Below are 22,374 nucleotides of genomic sequence, written 5' to 3'. Positions count from 1 at the left end.
CTGGACTCTGTACCCACCTGCCCTGACCTTGAGCTTGCCTGCCACACTCTACCTCCTGGACTCTGAACTGGTTTTGACCTTTTTCCTGTCCAAGACCATTCTCTTGCCTACCCCTTTTGGATGTAATAAATATCAAAGACTCAAACCATCTGCCTCCCGTGTCTGCGTCTGGTTCTCACCTTGTACCCTTATAGGCTGTACATCTGATGTGAAAAAAGGCCCTTGTAGTTTAGAATTCAGTTCATTCATGATGGCCATGATGTCCACGGTGAAGGCAAAATCAGCCATTCATTCTTTATCTTGCAGTTGAGGGAAATCCACGTTATCCTTTCATTTGCAAAAACTCAGCAATCTCTGACTTCAGGTCCTACACCCTTTCAAACACCTTCCCCAAACTCAGCCATCTCACATTTGTGTGGTAGGCGAGATCTGAACGACCCGACTCTGTCTCTTCCAACAGTGAGACAAACTGCCTGGGGTTTAAAGATTTTGCTCTTATGAAGTTTACCACTTTAGTGACTGTATCCACAACATGGCTCATTTTCAGAACACATTTACAGAGCACCTCCCGATGAATAATGCAATAATTTTCTGATCTTGGTTCAGCTCAGCTACTTGATTTTGTATCCTTTTCAAAAGGCCAACGTTTTTTTCCCTGTCAAGTTTGGGCACCCAAGTGGTCACACTGGATAACTTTTCAAAACTCAGTCCCAGCATTTCCACACACTTACAGTATTAACTTCATCCAATAAATCTTTACTTGTGGTTGTGCTCTTCGTTGACTGCACTGAAGCAAGCTCATCTGTAATTTCAAAGTCTGGGCTTAAGCCTGGTAAGAATATCAACAACAGCGTCGTGTCACATGCATCACTGCTCTTATCCAGGGCCAAGGGGAAATATGTGAAATCCTTTACCTTGTCTTTCAACTGTTTTTCATATTCTCTGTGATGCCCTCAACACGCCGTGTCACTGTTTGTCTTGACAGAGAAACATTTTCAAACGGCTCTTTCTTGTCGGGGCAAAGTATTGCTGCAGAGTCAATTAAACATTCTTGAATGAATTTGCCCTCAGCGAATGGCTTGCTATGTTTAGCAATTTTGTGGGACAGTACATAGCTAGCTCTCCCAATTCTGTCGTTTGATGAATGCAGTCTTGTGAAAAATCCTTGATGCTTTTGCAACTGAGAAAGCAACTCTTTCGATGCACTTGCCCTCTGCTCAGAAGACATATTCCTATATTTCTCTGCATGTTTCGTCTGGAAGTGTCGGGACAAGTTGTAGTCTTTCAAGACAGCGATGTTCTCTTTCCACACTAAGCACACAGTTTTCCCTGATACCTCAATAAGAAATATTTCGATGTCCACTCTCGCTGGAACACCCTACATTCATTGTCTACTTTCCTTTTCTTTGAAATCTTTGAAAAACTCATTTTTTTTGCTCAATTTCTAGCTAGCTACTATTTGTAACTGTGACGTGTGTCAGCCTGTCAGTCACTGTCTGTCCTCTGGCAGTTTTTATTAATACGTGCCTTCGAAATAAATGTCCCACACGCGGTGGGAGTTAAATCATTACACAAAGGCGAGTATTCATTGGGCTTTTAATTTGAATAACAAATACGTTTTTCAAAACTTAACTATCGCAAATTCTTTATGTTATCTGAGCATGTTTCCGCGGGCCGTATTGAATCAGGTCGTGGGCTTGCATACGGCCCCCGGTCTGGCCTTTGCCCAGGCCTGGGCTAGACAGTAGTAGCACAAGGGCAAAGGTTACATACAGTATCCATGATGAATCCATGGGTAATCTGATTGGTTGAATTCTAAACGCTATACTCAGCCTTGTAATATCAGTGGAGTGCAGAGATAGTGTTGGAATGTTCCTTCCTGATGGACCATTGTGACAGACAGAGTCAAGGCTCATTGCTATAGAGATGAATCATTCTGAGAAGAACTCTCTCATCTCAGCCCCCATGGCAGACGTGGGACTTATAACACTCAGACACCTCCAGGAGATGACAGGGGCTATGCTCAGTTGAATGCATCTGCCTGGACAGGGAGGATTATTTACACCAGAGTAGGATCCTCGTTATGATATCCTAGGTATATGATATAACTTTTTTTTGACGGCCGCGCCACATGCAACCTCTCTCACTGCAAAACGTTTGCGAGATCAACATTTTAGAAAAATGTCAATGTGATGTCGCGTAACGCTAAACTTCAGTCCACAGTTTTCTACAATCAATCCTTTCTCCTCCTCCACTTCTCCCCTCCTTTTATATGAAAAAGATTTGGGAGGAGGGCCATTCAGAGTTCAGAGTCTTCCCGGTTTCCTGGTGTTTCAGAGTATTTTCACACATAGTTTTTGAGCTATAGCTCGAATCAGAGTTCGATTATTTGTTACATTGCATTTTTTCCCCCATTTGGTTCCGTTGGTTTTACATTTCCAAATATCAAACAAACAAAAATTCCTAACCAAAACCACGTGTCCATGTAAGCCATTTATTTACTGGACAAAAATGCTCACGTTAAATCTATCTATGATTGTCATCAAGCATCACATGTGTGCCCCAATCTTCATATTATTTTTTTGCTTTGGTCTTCCAACAACATGCGGGAGGAAACAGCGCAATAACCTCTCTAACTACAACGTGAATAGGCTATATTCAGTATCCTACTGTATATCCCCGTTATAGCCCCCGTCTCCCCTAATCTGCATCGAATGCTCTCGAAAAATGCTCTGGTATTCACAGAATGTTTCAAATATCTCAAGTTATGATTCTGTGTGCTTTTCATCAAATGCTCGCAGTCAAACAACTGATAATACTGCCCGACTCTGTTTTTCTCGCTGTTTGGTCGGTACTGTGTTCTCACCTTCAAGAACCACACCATGGTACAAATTTAATCGGACCGAGACTAGCCTTTTTGAGCAAACCACGGTGCATTGTTTAGTGTGCGCCCTAGTGTGGATAGAGTATTCAACTAAGGAAACCAGTCCAAACTATCCGAACTAAGGGAAACCAGTCCAAACTATCCAAACTAAGGGACACCAGTCCAAACTTTCTGAACTAAGGAAACCAGTCCAAACTTTCTGAACTAAGGGACACCAGTCCAAACTATCCGAACTAAGGGAAACCAGTCCAAACTTTCTGAACTAAGGGACACCAGTCCAAACTTTCTGAACTAAGGGACACCATTCCAAACTATCCGAACTAAGGAAACCAGTCCAAACTATATGAACTAAGGAAACGAGTCCAAACTATCCAAACTAATGAAACCAGTCCAAACTATCCAAACTAATGAAACCAGTCCAAACTATCCGAACTAAGGGACACCAGTCCAAACTTTCTGAACTAAGGGACACCATTCCAAACTATCCAAACTAATGAAACCAGTCCAAACTATCCAAACTAATGAAACCAGTCCAAACTATCCGAACTAAGGGACACCAGTCCAAACTATATGAACTAAGGGACACCAGTCCAAACTATCCGAACTAAGGAAACCAGTCCAAACTATCCGAACTAAGGGACACCAGTCCAAACTATCCGAACTAAGGAAACCAGTCCAAACTATATGAACTAAGGGACACCAGTCCAAACTATCCAAACTAAGGGACACCAATCCAAACTATCCGAACTAAGGGACACCAGTCCAAACTATCCAAACTAAGGGACACCAATCCAAACTATCCGAACTAAGGGACACCAGTCCAAACTATCCGAACTAAGGGACACCAGTACAAACTATCCAAACTAAGAGACACCAGTCCAAACTATCCGAACTAAGGGACACCAGTCCAAACTTTCTGAACTAAGGGACACCATTCCAAACTATCCGAACTAAGGAAACCAGTCCAAACTATCCAAACTAATGAAACCAGTCCAAACTATCCGAACTAAGGAAACCAGTCCAAACTATATGAACTAAGGAAACGAGTCCAAACTATCCAAACTAATGAAACCAGTCCGAACTAAGGGACACCAGTACAAACTATCTGAACTAAGGGACACTAGTCCAAACTATCCGAACTATGGCAGTAAACACACCAGAGTTCAATTTAGGAGTTGTGCAGTATTATTGGTTGTTTGACTGCGAACATTTGATGAAATGCACACAGCATCATAACTTGATACAGTATTTCTGAAACATTCTGTCAGTAGCAATGCATTTATGAGTGCATCCGATGCAGATTAGGGGAGACGGGAAACACACGGGAAACTGTGAAAAACCCAACAGCTTTTCAGTTCTTGATACATACCGGTGTGCCTGGCACCTATTACCATACCCTGTTCAAAGGCAATTAAATATTTTGTCTTTCCCATTCAAACCTCTGAATGGCACACATACACAATCCATATATCTCAATTGTCTCAAGACTTAAAAATCCTTTGATAACCTGTCTCCTCCCCTTCATATACACTGATTGAAGTGGATTTAACAGGTGACATCAATAAGGGATCGTAGCTTTCACATGGATTCACCTTGTCAGTCTATGTCATGGAAAGAGATGTTTTGTATACAGAGCATTCAGAAAGTATTCAGACCCCTTGACATTTTCCACATTTTGTTGTATTACAGACTTCTTCAAAACATTTATTAAATCATTTTTCCTCCTTATCAATCTGCACACAATACCCCATACTGATGAAGCAAAAACAGGTTTGATGAAGCACCTTTGGCAGCAATTACAGCCTTGAGTCTTCTTGGGTATGACGTTACAAGCTTGGCACACCTGTATTTGGGGAGTTTCTCCCATTCTTCTCTGCAGATCCTCTCAAGCTCTGTCATGTTGGAATGGGAGCGTCACTGCACATCCCCACAGCATGATGCTGCCACCACCATGCTTCACCATAGGGATGGTGCCAGGTTTCCTCCAGACGTGACGTTTGGCATTCAGACCAAAGAGTTCAATCTTGGTTTCATCAGACCAGAGAATCTTGTTTCTAATGGTCTGACAGTCCTTTAGGTGCCTTTTCGCAAACTCCTAGCGGGCTGTCATGTGCCTTTTACTGAGGAGTGGCTTCCATCTGGAAACTCTACCATAAAGGCCTGATTGTTGGTGGGTTGAAGAGATGGTTGTTCTTCTGGAAGGTTCTCCCATCTCCACAGAGGAACTCTGGAGCTCTGTCAGAGTGACCATCAGATTCTTGGTCATCTCCCTGACCAAGTGTCACGCCCTGACCATAGTTTACTTTGTATTTTCTATGTTTTGATTGGTCAGGGTGTGATCTGAGTGGGCATTCTATGTTTCATGTCTTGTTTGTCTATTTCTATGTTCAGCCTGATATGGTTCTCAGTCAGAGGCAGGTGTTCGTCATTGTCTCTGATTGGGAACCATATTTAGGTAGCCTGGGGTTCACTGTGTGTTTGTGGGTGATTGTTCCTGTCTATGTGTTTTCACCAGATAGGCTGTTTAGGTTTTCGTTACGTTCATCACGTTCTTTATTTTGTAGTGTTTGTATTGATTCGTGTTTTATGTTTTGTTCATTAAAACATGGATCGCAATCTACACGCTGCATTTTGGTCCGACTCTCCTTCTCATCAAGAAAACCGTTACAGAATCACCCACCACAAAGGGACCAAGCAGCGTGTCAACAGGCAAGAACAGCCCAAAGTGGAGTACAGTATGGGCTATACTTCTTGGGAGGAGATAGACAGGTGGGCGGTCGACCCAGGGAGAGTGCCGGAGCCCGCCTGGGATTCGATGGAGCAGTGCGCGGAAGGATATAGGAGAATGGAGTTTGCGAAGCAAGCAAGGCGGCGCGGACGGAGGCCCCATAGTCAGCCCCAAAAATGTATTGGGGGGGGGCTCAGGGAGAGTGTGGCAGAGTCAGGAGCCAGACCTGAGCCAACTCTCCCTGTTTATCGTGAGGAGCCAAGGAGGAGACCAGAGCCGGTGTTGGAGGTGAGCGAAACAGAGACTGTGAAGGAGTTAATGGGGAAATTGGAGGAGAGAGAAATGAGGGAGTTGCTGTGTTGGTGTTTTAAACATGGAATTCGCCCGACGGAGCGTGTCGGGGATTTGATGGCACCTGGGTCAGCGCTCCATACTCGTCCTGAGGTGCGTGTTAGTCGGCTGGTTAAGATGGTGCCAGTCTCACGTACCAGGCCTCCTGTGCACCTCCCTAGCCTTGCACGTCCTGTGCCAGCACCGCTCTCAAGATCTCCAGTACGCCTTCACGGTCTAACCCATCCTGTGCCACCTCCACACCCCAGCCCTCCGGTAGCAGCTCCCCGCACCAGGCTTCCTGTGCGTGTTCTCGGCCCAGTACCACCAGTGCCAGCACCACGCATCAGGCCTACAGTGCGCCTCGCCTGTCCAGCGCTGTCGGAGCCCTCCTCCTCTCCAGCGCTGTCGGAGTCTCCCGCCTGTTTAGCGCTGTTAGAGCCTTCCTTCTCTACAGCGCTGCCGGAGTCTCCCGCCTGTTCAGAACTGCCAGTTAGCAAGGAGCTGCCAGTCTGCAAGGAGCTGCCAGTCTGCATAGAGCTGCCAGTCTGCATGGAGCTGCCAGTCTGCAAGGGGCCGCCAGAGCTGCCAGTCTGCAGGATGCCGCCAAAGCTGCCAGTCTGCAAGGAGCCGCCAGAGCTGCCAGTCTGCAAGGAGCCGCCAGAGCTGCCAGTTAGCATGGAGCAGCCAGGGCCGCCAGTCAGCATGGAGCAGCCAGGGCCGCCAGTCAGCATGGAGCAGCCAGGGCCGCCAGTCAGCATGGAGCAGCCAGGGCCGCCAGTCAGCATGGAGCAGCCAGTCAGCATGGAGCAGCCAGTCAGCATGGAGCAGCCAGAGCAGCCAGTCAGCATGGAGCAGCCAGAGCTGCCAGTCAGCATGGAGCAGCCAGTCAGCATGGAGCAGCCAGAGCTGCCAGTCAGCATGGAGCAGCCAGTCAGCATGGAGCAGCCAGAGCTACCAGTCATCATGGAGCAGCCAGAGCAGTCTGCCAGCATGGAGCAGCCAGAGCTGTCAGTCAGCATGGAGCAGCCAGAGCAGCCAGTCTGTGTCGACCAGTCTCTTCCAGATCTGCCAGTCGTCCAGACTCTTCCAGATCTGCCAGTCGTCCAGACTCTTCCAGATCTGCCAGTCGTCCAGACTCTTCCAGATCTGCCCGTCGTCCAGACTCTTCCAGATCTGCCAGTCGACCAGACTCTTCCAGATCTGCCAGTCGACCAGACTCTTCCAGATCTGCCAGTCGACCAGACTCTTCCAGATCTGCCAGTCGGCCAGATTCTCCCAGATCTGCCAGTCGTCCAGATTCTCCCAGATCTGCCAGTCGTCCAGATTCTCCCAGATCTGCCAGTCGTCCAGATTCTCCCAGATCCGCCAGTCAGCCAGGATCTTCCGGATCCGCCAGTCAGCCAGGATCTTCCAGATCCGCCAGTCAGCCAGGATCTTCCAGAACCGCCAGCCAGCCAGGATCTGCCGGATCTAACCACCTGCCTGAGCTTCCTCTCAGTGCTGAGCTTCTTCTCAGTGCTGAGCTTCCTCTCAGGGCTGAGCTACCCATCTGTCCCGAGTTACCTCTGTCCCGAGCTGTCCCTCTGTCCCATGTTATCATTGTGGTGGGTAACCTATTTAGGGACGTTTAGGAGGGGGATTAAAACTGTCATGGAGTGGGGTCCACGTCCAGCGCCAGAGCCGCCACCGCGGACAGATGCCCACCCAGACCCTCCCCTATAGGTTCAGGTTTTGCGGCCGGAGTCCGCACCTTGGGGGGGGGGGGTACTGTCACGCCCTGACCATAGTTTACTTTGTATTTTCTATGTTTTGATTGGTCAGGGTGTGATCTGAGTGGGCATTCTATGTTTCATGTCTTGTTTGTCTATTTCTATGTTCAGCCTGATATGGTTCTCAGTCAGAGGCAGGTGTTCGTCATTGTCTCTGATTGGGAACCATATTTAGGTAGCCTGGGGTTCACTGTGTGTTTGTGGGTGATTGTTCCTGTCTATGTGTTTTCACCAGATAGGCTGTTTAGGTTTTCGTTACGTTCATCACGTTCTTTATTTTGTAGTGTTTGTATTGATTCGTGTTTTATGTTTTGTTCATTAAAACATGGATCGCAATCTACACGCTGCATTTTGGTCCGACTCTCCTTCTCATCAAGAAAACCGTTACACCAAGGCCCTTCTCCCCCAATTACTCAGTTTGGCCGGGCGGCTAGCTCTAGGAAGAGTCTTGGTGGTTCCAAGCTTCTTCCATTTAAGAATGATGGTGGCCACTGTGTTCTTGGGGACCTTCAATGCTGCAGAAATATTTTGGTACCCTTCCCCAGATCTGTGCCTCGACACAATCCTGTCTCAGAGCTCTATGGACAATTCCTTCGAACTCATGGCTTGGTTTTTGCTTTGACATGCACTGTCAACTGTGGGACCTTATATAGACAGGTGTGTGCCTTTCCAAATCATGTCCAATCAATTGAATTTACCACAAGTGAATTTACCAATCAAGTTGTAGAAACATCTTAAGGATGATCAATGGAAACAGGATGCACCAGAGCTTAATTTTGAGTCTCATAGCAAAGGCTCTGAATACTTATGTAAATAAGGTATTTCTGTTTTTTATTTATAAAAAAAAGAAAAGATTTTCGCTTTGTCATTATGCGGTATTGTGTGTAGATTATTGAGGGAAAACAATAATTTAATCCATAAGGCTGTAACGTACCAAATTGTGGAAAAAGTCAAGGGGTCTGAATACTTTCCGAATGCACTGTACATGCCCCATTTGACTTTTACCCACACTCCCGCATGGTGTGCTCTCTAGATGTACTCCAAACCCCTGTGAACACGAGGGCAGATGCATCCAGTCCTGGGATGACTTCATATGTCTGTGTGAGAACACAGGCTACAAAGGGGAGGTGTGCCATATGTGTGAGTATTTCCTGAGAGAGCCTAATGTTGTTTGCGAGTACTAATGACAGACAGCATGTTGTCGTAACCTCACCAGTGTAACAAGCAGTTTGTTGAGGCCTATATACTGAGGCAGTGTGAGACAGACCCATGTCATCCTTAACCTTGCTGGTGTAAGTTAAGATACGACTTCTGCTCCTCTCTTCCCCAACAGCGGTCTACAAAGAGTCGTGTGAGGCCTACAGACTTACTGGTAAATCCTGGTCAGGGAATTATACCATAGACCCGGACCTGAGCGGACCCTTGAAACCATTCGAGGTGTACTGCACGATGAAATGTGAGTAACTGGCTTGTCAAATGTATTTTCTACATTCACAAAATGTACTAGCATCCAGTTATATTATACCATCTGACCAACATGACTCCGTGGTGCATATCGAACATAACGGTAGTCAGTGCTTACAGTACCTTTCAGAAATGGACTGTTATTGAACATATTGAGGCAGAGACCCTGATGTTAAACTGTGTTCAGGTTGAGGTGAATGATGACTGTGTGTTCCATGAGGAATGAAAAGGCAACAGCAGCAGCAGCAGAGGAGACAGCAGGGCCATCTGTTGGATGTTGAACATGGAATAATGAACACCAACAAGGACAATGGAGAACCAGTTTGGGGCCAGATTAGTAATTGGTTGTGGGGACAGAGTATTCTCCATCCAATCCTATCCAATTAACCCAATCCTATGACTGTAGGTTCCATGTAAATCCCTTAGATTCGTCAGGGTCTACTGCGTTAGAGCTGTCTGTGATCATTTCAGATCTCTGGAAACAGATTCCTCAGTAGTCGATGTGCTTTCTCTCACGTTGTCTCTCGCTAGTTTTCTCTCTCTTTCTCACTTACACAATCATACATTTTTACCCTTTAATTTCAACCCCTTCCTTGTCTGTTGACAAAGCCGACAAGGCATGGACGATAGTGATGCATGACCGCATCGACGGCATCAAGGTGACCGGTAGCACGGTGGACCGTCCTTACATAGGAGACGTCAACTACTGGAATGCCTCCTGGGACGATGTCACAGCACTGGCCAACACCTCCATGTACTGTGAACAGTGGATCGACTACTCCTGCTACAAGTCACGCATCCTCAACACGCCCAGTGAGTAGGACTGGTTAGGGCCTATGGGCAATCTGTACCTATTTGTATATATCATAGAACATTTCAATGATTCAATCATAATAATCACATTCCTTTGCTCTATTGTCATGTCATTCAGATGGGAGACCTTACAGTTTCTGGATTGGTCGAAATAACGAGAGTCACGAGTACTGGGGCGGGGCTTTCCCTGAGAGTGGGAAGTGTGGCTGTGCTATCAACCAGACCTGCACTGACGCCAGGTTTCACTGTAACTGTGACGCTGACTACCGCCAATGGTGAGAGAGAAAGGATTTGAAAGACTCTTCTATAACTTTGAGAAAAGTGTTTCCATAGATTGATATACATTACTGTACAAATTGAACCTGTTGTGCAGGTACTCAGACAAGGGCTATCTGATGTGGAAGGACCACCTCCCAGTGAGGAAGGTGGTGGTGGGGGACACCAACAGGACGGGGTCAAAGGCCCACATCAGCCTTGGGCCCCTACGTTGCCACGGCGACAGTGAGTTGTGGTAAAACCATTCTGCGGTATATAATTAGTCAAATGATTGTTTATCGTGGTTCTGGTTTGGATCTCATGGCCTCGTTGTCCTCACAGGGAGCATCTGGAATACCATATCGTTCACCAAGCCCACCTACATCGAGTTCCCCACCTTCAGGCCAGGCAGCACCGTCGACATCTCCTTCCACTTTAAAACCTACCGCCCCCACGGAGTCTTCCTGGAGAACTCAGACGACTGGCTGCGTAACTTCATACGCATTGAGCTCAACAGTAAATTACCACAGATTATCTAGTGTGAATCATATAAAGGCATATAATATACACTATTTAAAAGAGGCTTTTCTCCAAAGCGACTTACAGCCAGTCATGTGTATATACAATTTACATATGGGTGGTCCCAGCGGGAATCAAACCCACAACCTTTGGCATGGTAAGTACCATGCTCTACCGATTGAGCCACATGGGACAAAGGCAAGAAACATAATTCCCGAATTACAATTTTCGAAAAGTTTTTTTTGCAATGGAACTTATAATAACTTGATGAATGAAAAGGTTTACAAATGATATTATCAATATTTTACGGTATTTATTTCTATAATATATTTCATCCCTCATTCTGTTTTGTCTCTTCTTCATCCTTCTCCCAGCCACCCAGAACCTGGTCTTCATATTCATGGTGGGAGACGGCATCCTCAACGTGACGCTACGCTCGCCGGTGCCTCTAAATGACAACGAGTGGCACTTTGTCCAGGCAGAGCTCAACGTGAAGTTGGCCAGGATCAAGGTGGACTACCAGCCATGGGCTGTGAGACGCTTCCCTGGCCAGACCTTTGTCACCATGGAGTTCACCCACCCTCTCCTCGTGGGTACGTCACCTGGCCGCTGGGGCTGGGGATGGCGGGGTGGTGGTCGACAAGGATTTTGGACTTCTCCCATTGGTTGATGTAGTCCACTCCTATGAGTGTCAACAGCACACGGGAAACATATTTTTTGTTTTGTTCTTATAACAAACACTTTTTTCTTCTTATTAATCCAAAATGCTCTACTCTGCAATGTGATGATTTACTGACGGTGTCCCAATATATCCAGGCGCAGCCAATCGCACGCTGTGGCCATTCCTGGGCTGCCTCCGAGGGTTACGAATGAACGGTGTAACCCTTGACTTGGAAGGCAAAGCGAATGAGGAACAGGGTATACGGCGGAACTGTACGGGCCAGTGTCTGAACGCGACCATACCGTGTCGAAACGCCGCCCAGTGTATCGAGGGCTACGCCGCCTACACCTGTGACTGCGGCAACACTGCCTTCGACGGATTCTACTGCCACAAAGGTGAGCTCTACACAGGTTGGGTTACCTCGGTTTTTCATGGAGCCCCAGAATCACTACGACGGCCTTAAGCATACTGGGTTACAGAAACCTTGATTTGTTTTGACAGTGTTGGCGATAACCACAACGTTTCATAATGGAAATAGGCATTTGGCTCAGCTTGATCCTGTTTGTACCCCCTTAGACATCGGGGCCTACTTTGAGATAGGATCGTGGTTGCGCTACAACATCAGAAAGAAGCCTACGACCAATGAGGAGTGGTGGGCTAACTGGCTGGACCCCCACTACCACAACTTCAGCCTGGGCTACAACGACACCAGTGATGAGATAGAGTTCAGCTTCAGTACCTTCCAGACCCCGGCTGTACTGCTCTACATCAGCTCTTTCGTCCAGGACTACATGGCTGTCATCCTGAAGAAAGATGGTAGGAACGCCCGGCAGGGAGGAGCGCTTTAACATTATGGGTGATTATGGTTAAGATTCAAGGCAGAGAGTGTTCGGTTGAACTGGCTTTTGAATTAAAATTTTACTGTCACTGATTGAAGTTGGATTACTGTATGCTCCACAGGAGGCTGCTGAGGGGAGGACGGCTCATAATAATGGCTGGAAGTTTGCAAATGGAATGGCATTCCACTGATTCCACTCCAGCCATTACCACGAGCCTGTCCTCCCCAATTAAGGTGCCACCAACCTCCTGTGGTATGTTCTTTAGTCATCCCATTTATTTGAGTGGAAACACAAAGCAAGATAGGACTTGGACAAAAAAAAATATATATATATATATATATATATATATATATATATATATATATATATATATATATATATATATATATATATAGCCATAGCCATCACTGTACTTTACAATCTTTTAAATGAATTATTTCTTTAACTAGGCAAGTCAGTTAAGAACAAATTCTTATTTACAATGACGGCCTACCAAAAGGCAAAAGTCCTCCTGCGGGGACAGGGGCTGGGATTTTTTTTTTATTAAAAAATTGGGGGGGACAAAACACACATCACGACAAGAGACAACACACCACTACATAAAGAGAGACCTCTCATACAACAACACAACATGGCAGCAACACATGACAACACAGCATGGTAGCAACACATGACAACACAGCAAGGCAGCAACACATGACAACACAGCAAGGCAGCAACACATGACAACACAGCATGGTAGCAACACAACATGACAACACAGCAAGACAGCAACACATGACAACACAGTATGGTAGCAACACAACATGACAACACAGCAAGACAGCAACACATGACAACACAGCATGGTAGCAACACAACATGACAACACAGCAAGGCAGCAACACATGACAACACAGCATGGTAGCAACACATGACAACACAGCATGGTAGCAACACAACATGACAACAACATGGTAGCAACGCAACATGGCAGCAGCACAACATGGTAGCAGCACAAAACATGGTACAAACATTATTGGGCACAGACAACAGCACAAAGGGCAGGAAGGTAGAGACGACAATGCATCACGGAAAGCAGCCACAAGCCATACTCCTCACAATAGTTAATGGAAATATAATGTTTTAATGCCTTACGTTATGAACTGTGGAGTGTATTGTTGCCCCATCCCTCCACAGGAACCTTAGACATGAGGTATAGGTTGGGGTTGATTACCCACAAGTACCAGTTGTCCTTCAGGAACCTGGCAGATGGATACCCCCACTACGTCAACATAACCAGACACAACAGGACCATCAGGACACAGGTGCGCTGATTTTTCACCCCAATGTCTTTTAATTATTTTTATTTATTTCACCTTTATTTAACCAGGTAGGCAAGTTGAGAACAAGTTCTCATTTACAATTGTGACCTGGCCGAGATAAAGCAGTTCGACACGTACAACAACACAGAGTTACACATGGAGTAAAACAAACATACAGTCAATAATACAGTAGAAAAATGAGTCTATATACAATGTGAGCAAATGAGGTGAGATAAGGGAGGTAAAGGCAAAAAAAAAGGCCATGGTGGCGAAGTAAATACAATATAGCAGGTAAAAAATTAGAATAAAATAAAAAATAAACACTGGAATGGTAGATTTGCAGTGGAAGAATGTGCAAAGTATAGATATAAATAATGAGGGTGCAAAGGAGCAAAATAAATAAATACAGTAGGGGGAGAGGTAGTTGTTTGGGCTAAATTATAGATGGGCTATGTACAGGTGCAGTAATCTGTGAGCTGCTCTGACAGCTGGTGCTTAAAGCTATTAGTGAGGGGGATAAGTGTTTCCAGTTTCAGAGATTTTTGCAGTTCGTTCCAGTCATTGGCAGCAGAGAACTGGAAGGCGAGGCGGAAAGTAAGAATTGGTTTTGGGGGTGACCAGAGAGATATACCTGCTGGAGCGCGTGCTACAGGTGGGTGCTGTTATGGTGACCAGCGAGGTGAGATAAGGAGGGACTTTACCTAGCAGGGTCTTGTAGATGACCTGGAGCCAGGGGGTTTGGCGACGAGTATGAAGCGAGGGCCAGCCAACGAGAGTGTACAGGTCGCAGTGGTGGGGCTTTGGTGACAAAACGGATGGCACTGTGATAGACTGCATCCAATTTATTGAGTAGGGTGATGTGAGTCTGGAAGGAGAGTTTACAGTCTAACCAGACATCTAGGTATTTGTAGTTGTCCACATATTCTAAGACAGAACCGTCCAGAGTAGTGATGTTGGATGGGCGGGCAGGTGCAGGCAGCGATCGGTTGAAGAGCATGCATTTAGTTTTACTTGTATTTAAGAGCAATTGGAGGCCACGGAAGGAGAGTTGTATGGCATTGAAGCTCATCTGGAGGGTTGTTAACACAGAGTCCAAAGAAGGGCCAGAAGTATACAGAATGGTGTCGTCTGCGTAGAGGTGGATCGGAGACTCACCAGCAGCAAGAGCGACATCATTGATGTATACAGAGAAGAGAGTCGGTCCAAGAATTGAACCCTGTGGCACCCCCATAGAGACTGCAAGAGGCCCGGACAACAGGCCCTCCGATTTGACACACTGAACTCTATCAGAGAAATAGTTGGTGAACCAGGCGAGGCAATCATTTGAGAAACCAAGGCTATCGAGTCTGCCGATGAGGATGTGGTGATTGACAGAGTCGAAAGCCTTGGCCAGGTCAATGAATACGGCTGCACAGTATTGTTTCTTATCGATGGCGGTTAAGATATTGTTTAGGACCTTGAGCGTGGCTGAGGTGCACCCATGACCAGCTCTGAAACCAGATTGCATAGCGGAGAAGGTATGGTGGGATTCGAAATGACATGAAAACGACATGAGAGGTTGAACAGGCTAGTAATAGGGGTTGCAATAATTTTGGCAGATAATTTTAGAAAGAAAAGGTCCTGATTGTCTAGCCCGGCTGATTTGAAGGGGTCCAGATTTTGTAGCTCTTTCAGAACATCAGCTGACTGGATTTGGGAGAAGGAGAAATGGGGAAGGCTTGGGCGAGTTGCTGTGGGGGGTGCAGTGCTGTTGACCGGGGTCTGGGTAGCCAGGTGGAAAGCATGGCCAGCCATAGAAAAATGCTTATTAATTATAGTGAATTTATCGGTAGTGACAGTGTTTCCTATCCTCAGTGCAGTGGGCAGCTGGGAGGAGGTTTTCTTATTCTCCAAGGACTTTACAGTGTCCCAGAACTTTTTAGAGTTTGTGTTGCAGGAAACAATTTTTTTGCTTGAAAAAGCTAGCCTTGGCTTTTCTAACTGCCTGTGTGTATTGGTTTCTAGCTTCCCTGAAAAGTTGCATATCACGGGGGCTGTTTGATGCTAATGCAGAACGCCATAGGATGTTTTTGTGTTGGTTAAGGGCATTCAGGTCTGGAGAGAACCATACCTGTTCCTGGTTCTAAATTTCTTTAATGGGGCATGCTAATTTAAGATGGTGAGAATGGCATTTAAAAAAAATAACCAGGCATCCTCTACTGACGGGATGAGGTCAATGTCCTTCCAGGATACCCCGGCCAGGTCGATTAGAAAGGCCTGCTCGCTGAAGTCTTTCAGGGAGCGTTTGACAGTGATGAGTGGAGATCGTTTGACCGCTGACCCATTTAGGATGCAGGCAATGAGGCAGTGATCGCTGAGATCTTGGTTGAAAACAGCAGAGGTGTATTTAGTTGGTTAGGATGATATCTATGAGGGTGCCCTTGTTTATGGCTTTGGGGTGGTACCTGGTAGGTTCATTGATAATTTGTGTGCGATTGAGGGCATCAAGCTTAGATTGTAGGATGGCTAGGGTGTTAAGCATGTTCCAGTTTAGGTCGCCTAGCAGCATGAGCTCTGAAGATAGATGGGGGGCAATCAGTTCACATATGGTGTCCAGGGCACAGCTGGGGGCAGAGGGTGGTCTATAGCAGCTGGCAACAGTGAGAGACTTGTTTTTAGAGAGGTGGATTTTGTAAAAGTAGAAGTTCAAAATGTTTGAGTACACCTGGATAGTAGGACAGAACTCTGCAGTCTATCTCTGCAGTAGATTGCAACACCGCCCCCTTTGGCCGTTCTATCTTGTCTGAAAATGTTGTCGTTCGGAATGGAGATTTCAGAATTTTTGGTGGTCTTCCTAAGCCAGGATTCAGACACGGCTAGAACATCCAGGTTGGCAGAGTGTGCTAAAGCAGTGAATAAAACAAGCTTAGGGAGGAGGCTTCTATTGTTAACATGCATGAAACCAAGGCTATTACGGTTACAGAAGTCATCAAAAGAGAGCGCCTGGGGAATAGGAGTGGAGCTAGGCACTGCAGGGCTTGGATTCACCTCTATATCACCAGAGGAACAGAGGAGGAGTAGGATAAGGGTACGGTTAAAGGCTATGAGAATTGTTCATTTAGAACGTCCTGAACAGAGAGTAAAAGGAGGTTTCTGGGGGCGATAAAATAGCTTCAAGGTATAATGTACAGACAAAGGTATGGTAGGATGTGAATACAGTGGAGGTAAACCTAGGTATTGAGTGATGATGAGAGAGATATTGTCTCTAGAAACATCATTGAAACCTGGTGATGTCATCGCATGTGTGGGTGGTGGAACTGAAAGGTTGGATAAGGTATAATGAGCAGGGCTATAGAGGCTCTACAGTGAAATAAGCCAATAAACACTAACCAGAACAGCAATGGACAAGGCATATTCACATTAAGGAGAGGCATGCTTAGTCGAGTGATCATAAGGGTCCAGTTAGTAGTGAGGTTGGTTGGAGTAAGGGCGATTCAGACAGCTAGCCGGGCCATCGGTAGCAAGCTAGCGTAGGTCGGTGTTCTGTTTTTAGCCACTTCGTGCGTTTCCGTTAGTAGATTAGTGGGGTTCCGTGTGGTACAAGGGATCAATCCAATTGGCAAAAGAGATCTAGTTGTAGTGACCCAAGAAAAATTGTCAGATGGACCTATTCAGATAGCAGCCGATAAGACAGCTAACGATTCAGGTAACATCGCGATGGAGGAGCCAGTTGGATAACTCCCTCGTGCAGATAACGTCGGTAGTCCAGTCATGAAGGCCCGGTGGGGCTCCGCATCGGCAGTAAAACGGGTCCGGATAGGTGATTGTAGCCCAGGAGTGGTTGATGGATCTCTTCCATGTCTACACCTGTTAACACTGCCTACCTCCTGCACCACAGTTTAAAAGTCAATCACAAATCAGGATTGTTTAGTACCACATTGCTTGGTTTGTAAGTTGTGTATTTTCAGTCTGACTTATATGTTCATGTTGACATGTTTATGCTTGTGTGTGAATGTCAATGTGTTTGTGTTGATGTGTGTACCTCCTAGGTGGACTACATGGAGCCGATAGTGGAGAAGATCACCCTAGTGGAGGACGGCAGGTTTGACTCACCCAAGAACATCTTCCTGGGGAGAGTGATGGGTAAGATTTCACCCCCCCCCCCCCCCCCCCCCAGCTGAAACATTTCTACTTTCCTCTTGGGAATTGATTTGGTCACACTTTATTTGGATAGTCCGGATATTCCATCTGTAGGTGCTCTACAGATGGTCATACTATCAACAAACTATCTGTTGATAAACAACTGCTTGCGAAGGTTATTGTTACAGTTAGGGTTAGAATAATGGTTAGGGTAAGAGTTAAGGTTAGGGTTAGGATAAGGGTTAGGGTTAGGGTTAGAACTAGGGTTAGTTGAAATGTTACTGATAGTCTGTAGAGCATCTACAGATGGACTATCCAAATAAACTGTTACCCGTGGAAGTAAGGTATCAGTTGTCCCACTGTAAGTTTGGGAATTAGTTGCGGTGGATGTGCACACTGTAACTCCTCTGTCTCTCTCTCTAACCCCCTCAGAGGTGGGTGACATTGACTATGAGATCCAGAGGCATAACAGTCCTGGTCTGGTGGGCTGTATATCTGGGGTGAGGTACAACATCTACGCCCCTCTTAAGACCCTCTTCCGGCCGAACGAGACGGAACCGCCGGTCACCGTGCAGGGCTTCGTCTCTGAGTCTAACTGTGGGGCCTTCCCTCCTGTCCATGGATATGTCCCCTGGGAGGCGGACCACTGGTTCACTTCTATAGGTGAGACGACATATCCCAGAAGCCTTCAGTAGATCTACTTTACACGGGACTACATATCCCAGAAGCCTTCATGACCTAGTGATGATAGTATAAGTTTCTCATAATAACATATTGGATGTATTTTTTCATTTCAGAATACATCTATATCCACGATGACCTAGGCCTGTTTTGGTTGACAGGTAAGTCTTTACTGCTTACGATTCACAATAATGTGAATCATTTCTCATGAAACTATACTTTGATGATTTTTGTGACATCTATTCATGTAAGTGTTCATCTGTCGTCTGCCATCTGTGAGCCCTGACCTTAGTTTACCTCAAGATTCAGATTAAGCCTCCTCTCACTCTCTCCCTCTCACTCTCTCTCTTCCTCTTGCTACCTCTCTCTGTCTCTCTCCCGCTCTCTCTCTCGCTCTCTTTTTCTTTTGCTCACTCTCTCTCTCCCCTACTGACACAGATCGGCAGTAGTTAAAATTCTCATTTTTATTTTCCTAAAATCCTCTAATCCTAAAATCTGAAACTATCAGATTCCAGAATAGGCTTTCCGTCCTGACGCTAAAACCAAAAAATGTGACATATACCAGAACAAATGCTGGAATGAGGAAGGATATTTTCTTGTGTCTGCTGAATATGAGAGGCGAAGGAAGCCCAGGACTAGACAGCAGCTCAGAGAGTCTGTAGTCTGCACTATCCCTGTCTGAGATCCTCACCGGATCAACTATATTTAGAGCTGCCCCTCCCTCCACTATTCATCACAGATATATGCTTCAGTTTAATGTACTGGATACATCTGTACAGGGTTGTTATGGTAACGCAGAACATCTGAGTTTGACTTCTGATGTCTGGGCTGGTCCTGCTGTCCCCTTGCCGACCTCCTCCAGTTATTGGACATCATTTGAGATGGATGGCTGCCTCATAACAATATGTGGCTGTATAAGAAATGATACCTCTGGTCTCTAAAGGGGAGTTAAGTGAGTTTGGCAGAAAACCAATAATGGTCATAATGGTATTGATTGAAAGGGATCGTCCATTGAGATACAGGTATATATTTTCACAGTGGCAATTCCAACGTGACGAACAATGGATTTACAGCTGTTTGCTCTTTTAACCACACCCTGACTGTGTGTGTTTCTCCCTCTAGTTGTCGTCGCCGCGGCCGTGATATTGCTGTTCATTGGTCTGTACAGCATCTACATCTATCTGTACCGTTACAAGGGCAGCTACCACACCAACGAGCCCAAGAACTTCCTGGAGTCCCCTGGAGGCAGCAGCTCCCGGCCCCTGACAGGGACCCTGGAGAAGAAGCGATATCCAGCGATAGAGGAAGACTTTCGGAGTGACTAGCCTCAGGCTGCGGAACGGTGGGAGGGAGGAGTGGGTGGGAGGGATTGAAGTGGGGAGGTTTTGGGGCTTACAACAACCACAATACCTGTTTATGTTTTATAATTCCTTTAACTTTTTGATTTACCTTTCGGTTTTGTTTTCCTTTCCCCAGGTATGTGTTATCTTAAGCCTGGTGTTCGACATAGTGTTGTTTTTCTGACGGGTTCACCGTTTTGCAGGCTTTGGAGATCAAATCAAGCCCGTATTGCGTGAGTGACGACTGACCAGGCTCACACTGCATTGAAGGGTTGACCAACTGAAGTGCCTCGACAGAGCAAAACGAGATCAGAAATAACCCCATGAGTTCATTTAGGGTTTGAGACATAAACTGAGGGAATTAGATTTCAGGTCACGTTGAATTGTGACATTTTTACATCTTACTAATATCCTCACACGCAGTAACACGTATTCAGCAGCCTCTTCTGGTTTGTAGGTCTGTTATTGAGATCACTTGATAGATCAATGCCATCTACTGTGTAACTCTTTCCGACAATCCACTCTTGCAGCCATTTTGATAAAGACATCCAAACTATCCCACTTGTCCCATCCTTTGACTAGTGAGCCAGGATCCACCACAGAGAGATGCTGCAACAGTGCCGCAACAACAACCGCAGCAACAACAACAACAAGCACAATCTGGCATCTGCAAACAGTCTTTCCTGCTTAACACCAATTGAAGAAGCTATAAAAAGCATGGAGCTCTAAGCTTTGAGATTACATATCTAAAGAATAATGGAAGGCATATAAACATATATTTGTTGTATTTCAGCCTATGAAATTGCATACCTATACAAAAGAGGAACATGTATTAATGGTTAGTTTCATTAGATAGCAGCTTGGCCAATTACAGTATGCTCTGCGATTCCTAACCGATTCCCAAACCAATCAATTAAGCAGTCATGTACGATCAACAAAACATACTGAATACATGTGACATTTGGCTCGGAATATAAGACGATCGCCAGTATTCTTGTTCAGAATCCTCAGAGTAACATATGAAATGGGTGGGTAGCGCTAAGAAGCCGTGGTAGTTTGACGTTTCCCCAACGGTAGTGCTATTCGTGTTGGTGTGAGACTGACCGTTGGTGCGCTGCAGAAAAGGGAATGGCGATGTTGAACCAGGGACTCCTTATTGCTATTAATCCTCAACCCCGCGCTTCGTTTTCTGTTTGACTTCCAGTAGCGAGTGAACATGCAGCCAAAATCTTAATTTTTAATATATATATTTTTTAAATGCAGCCAAAATCTGGGTGCTATTTCAGATTCAGAGGCCCCGGCGTGGAGGGGCCCCTACCAACAGCAGCCCTGTCGACCAGCCTGGTCAGGAATCATTACCAATGTCTTTCAGGAAAAGAGCTGCTCCGCATGAACATCTGGACATGCAAACACACACTCACTCACACACACACACTGGCATATTGTATAGAGGACCACAACAATGTCAATGCCAATCTTGTACTTCTTCTCACCACACTAGATTATTTTTGCATCTGACTGCTCTGTAGGACAGTACTGTGCTGTGCCGCCCCCCGCTGCTGTTGCTTCTTACTTACTGGGCACCGGTTGAATCAACGTTGTTTCCACATTATTTAAATGAAATTACATTGAACCAACGTGGAATAGACGTTGAATTGACGTTTGTGCCCAGTGGGTAGGTGCTTCTTATGGTGCTTCTCTTCCTTTAGGTCCAATGATATTTCCCTGTCTGGAAAGTCACGATTTCAGGTTAGACGGTGGGTGAGGTTACGGTCAGGGAAGATGTTCCCAGTAGGTGAAACGTCATTGGACCCATGTAATGTGTGGCGTGGTAGCCAAAGCTTAGGTCTCTGACATCATCACCCAGCGCCCTTTGAAGCTCAAGCAGTAATACATCATAGTAAAAAAGAGAGAAATCACAAGAGCATTTTGAAAATCATAAGCTATGAATATATAGAGCATGATGATCGCACCTTGCAATGAAATGCAATAAAATCAGCCGCTTCCAGCTCAGATCACCTAAATATATTTTTTTGTGTCTGTTCCGTTCGCAGCAACTTGCAGCAGTTAGGATCCTAGACATAATATGTATACGTGAATATATGAATAAGGTGTTTATCGACTTTTTTCATTCCTATGGTTTGTATGAAACAGTTGAAAATGAGGCTGAGAGGTTTGAATGTAAATCCTAATCTTGACCCTGTAATATGGACAGGCTCTGCACCAAGACCTGCTCTGCTCCTCTCTGTGTGTTCTCTGTATGGTATGTACACTCATTAAACAGAAAACTATTCAGCATAGCTTTCTCACATGTTCAGGATGTGGACAATACAGTACCCTCCCGATGTTTCAGTAGAAACATCATAGAACATATTCTAACATCTTAGGTTTAGCCTGTTAAAGAGGACAACCCGTTAAGACTAGACGGTAAAAAGCATTACAATTACAATCAATTATAAGATAGAATTGGCCATGCCTGGCTTTTTCCCAAGACATATTTGTAAGAATGTACCATTTTCAATAGTATAAATGTTAGCGTTGGGCAATTAGAGTAGTAACATGTTCCACCTCTGGAGAAATAGGAATGATGTGTTGTTGTACAGAGATGAACAATCACCTGTTACAGAGTTCATATTAAACCAGTCAACAACCTGGATCAAATGTG

The 22,374-nt window shown here is 45.5% G+C and overlaps 1 protein-coding gene across 1 annotated transcript in view; it reads left to right on the top strand.

Moving 5' to 3' along the window:
• LOC110485169 (contactin-associated protein 1) overlaps positions 1-22,374 on the top strand; it is a 34,947-nt gene extending 12,573 nt beyond the window's left edge. The window contains exons 11-24 of the mRNA XM_036940972.1: positions 8,748-8,854; positions 9,048-9,170; positions 9,788-9,991; positions 10,110-10,266; positions 10,365-10,492; positions 10,589-10,762; positions 11,140-11,358; positions 11,582-11,821; positions 12,003-12,242; positions 13,445-13,572; positions 17,598-17,691; positions 18,121-18,351; positions 18,486-18,530; positions 19,492-22,374. Coding sequence (XP_036796867.1) covers positions 8,748-8,854; positions 9,048-9,170; positions 9,788-9,991; positions 10,110-10,266; positions 10,365-10,492; positions 10,589-10,762; positions 11,140-11,358; positions 11,582-11,821; positions 12,003-12,242; positions 13,445-13,572; positions 17,598-17,691; positions 18,121-18,351; positions 18,486-18,530; positions 19,492-19,694 — 2,293 coding nt within the window. The 3' untranslated portion in view covers positions 19,695-22,374. The remainder of the gene's footprint in view (positions 1-8,747; positions 8,855-9,047; positions 9,171-9,787; positions 9,992-10,109; positions 10,267-10,364; positions 10,493-10,588; positions 10,763-11,139; positions 11,359-11,581; positions 11,822-12,002; positions 12,243-13,444; positions 13,573-17,597; positions 17,692-18,120; positions 18,352-18,485; positions 18,531-19,491) is intronic.

Source organism: Oncorhynchus mykiss, chromosome 13 (assembly GCF_013265735.2).
Source record: "Oncorhynchus mykiss isolate Arlee chromosome 13, USDA_OmykA_1.1, whole genome shotgun sequence".
In the NCBI taxonomy this organism is placed as follows: Eukaryota; Metazoa; Chordata; class Actinopteri; order Salmoniformes; family Salmonidae; genus Oncorhynchus; species Oncorhynchus mykiss.
The sequence above is the reverse complement of the archived record's forward strand: the minus strand, read 5'-3'. Positions and strand labels throughout refer to the sequence as shown.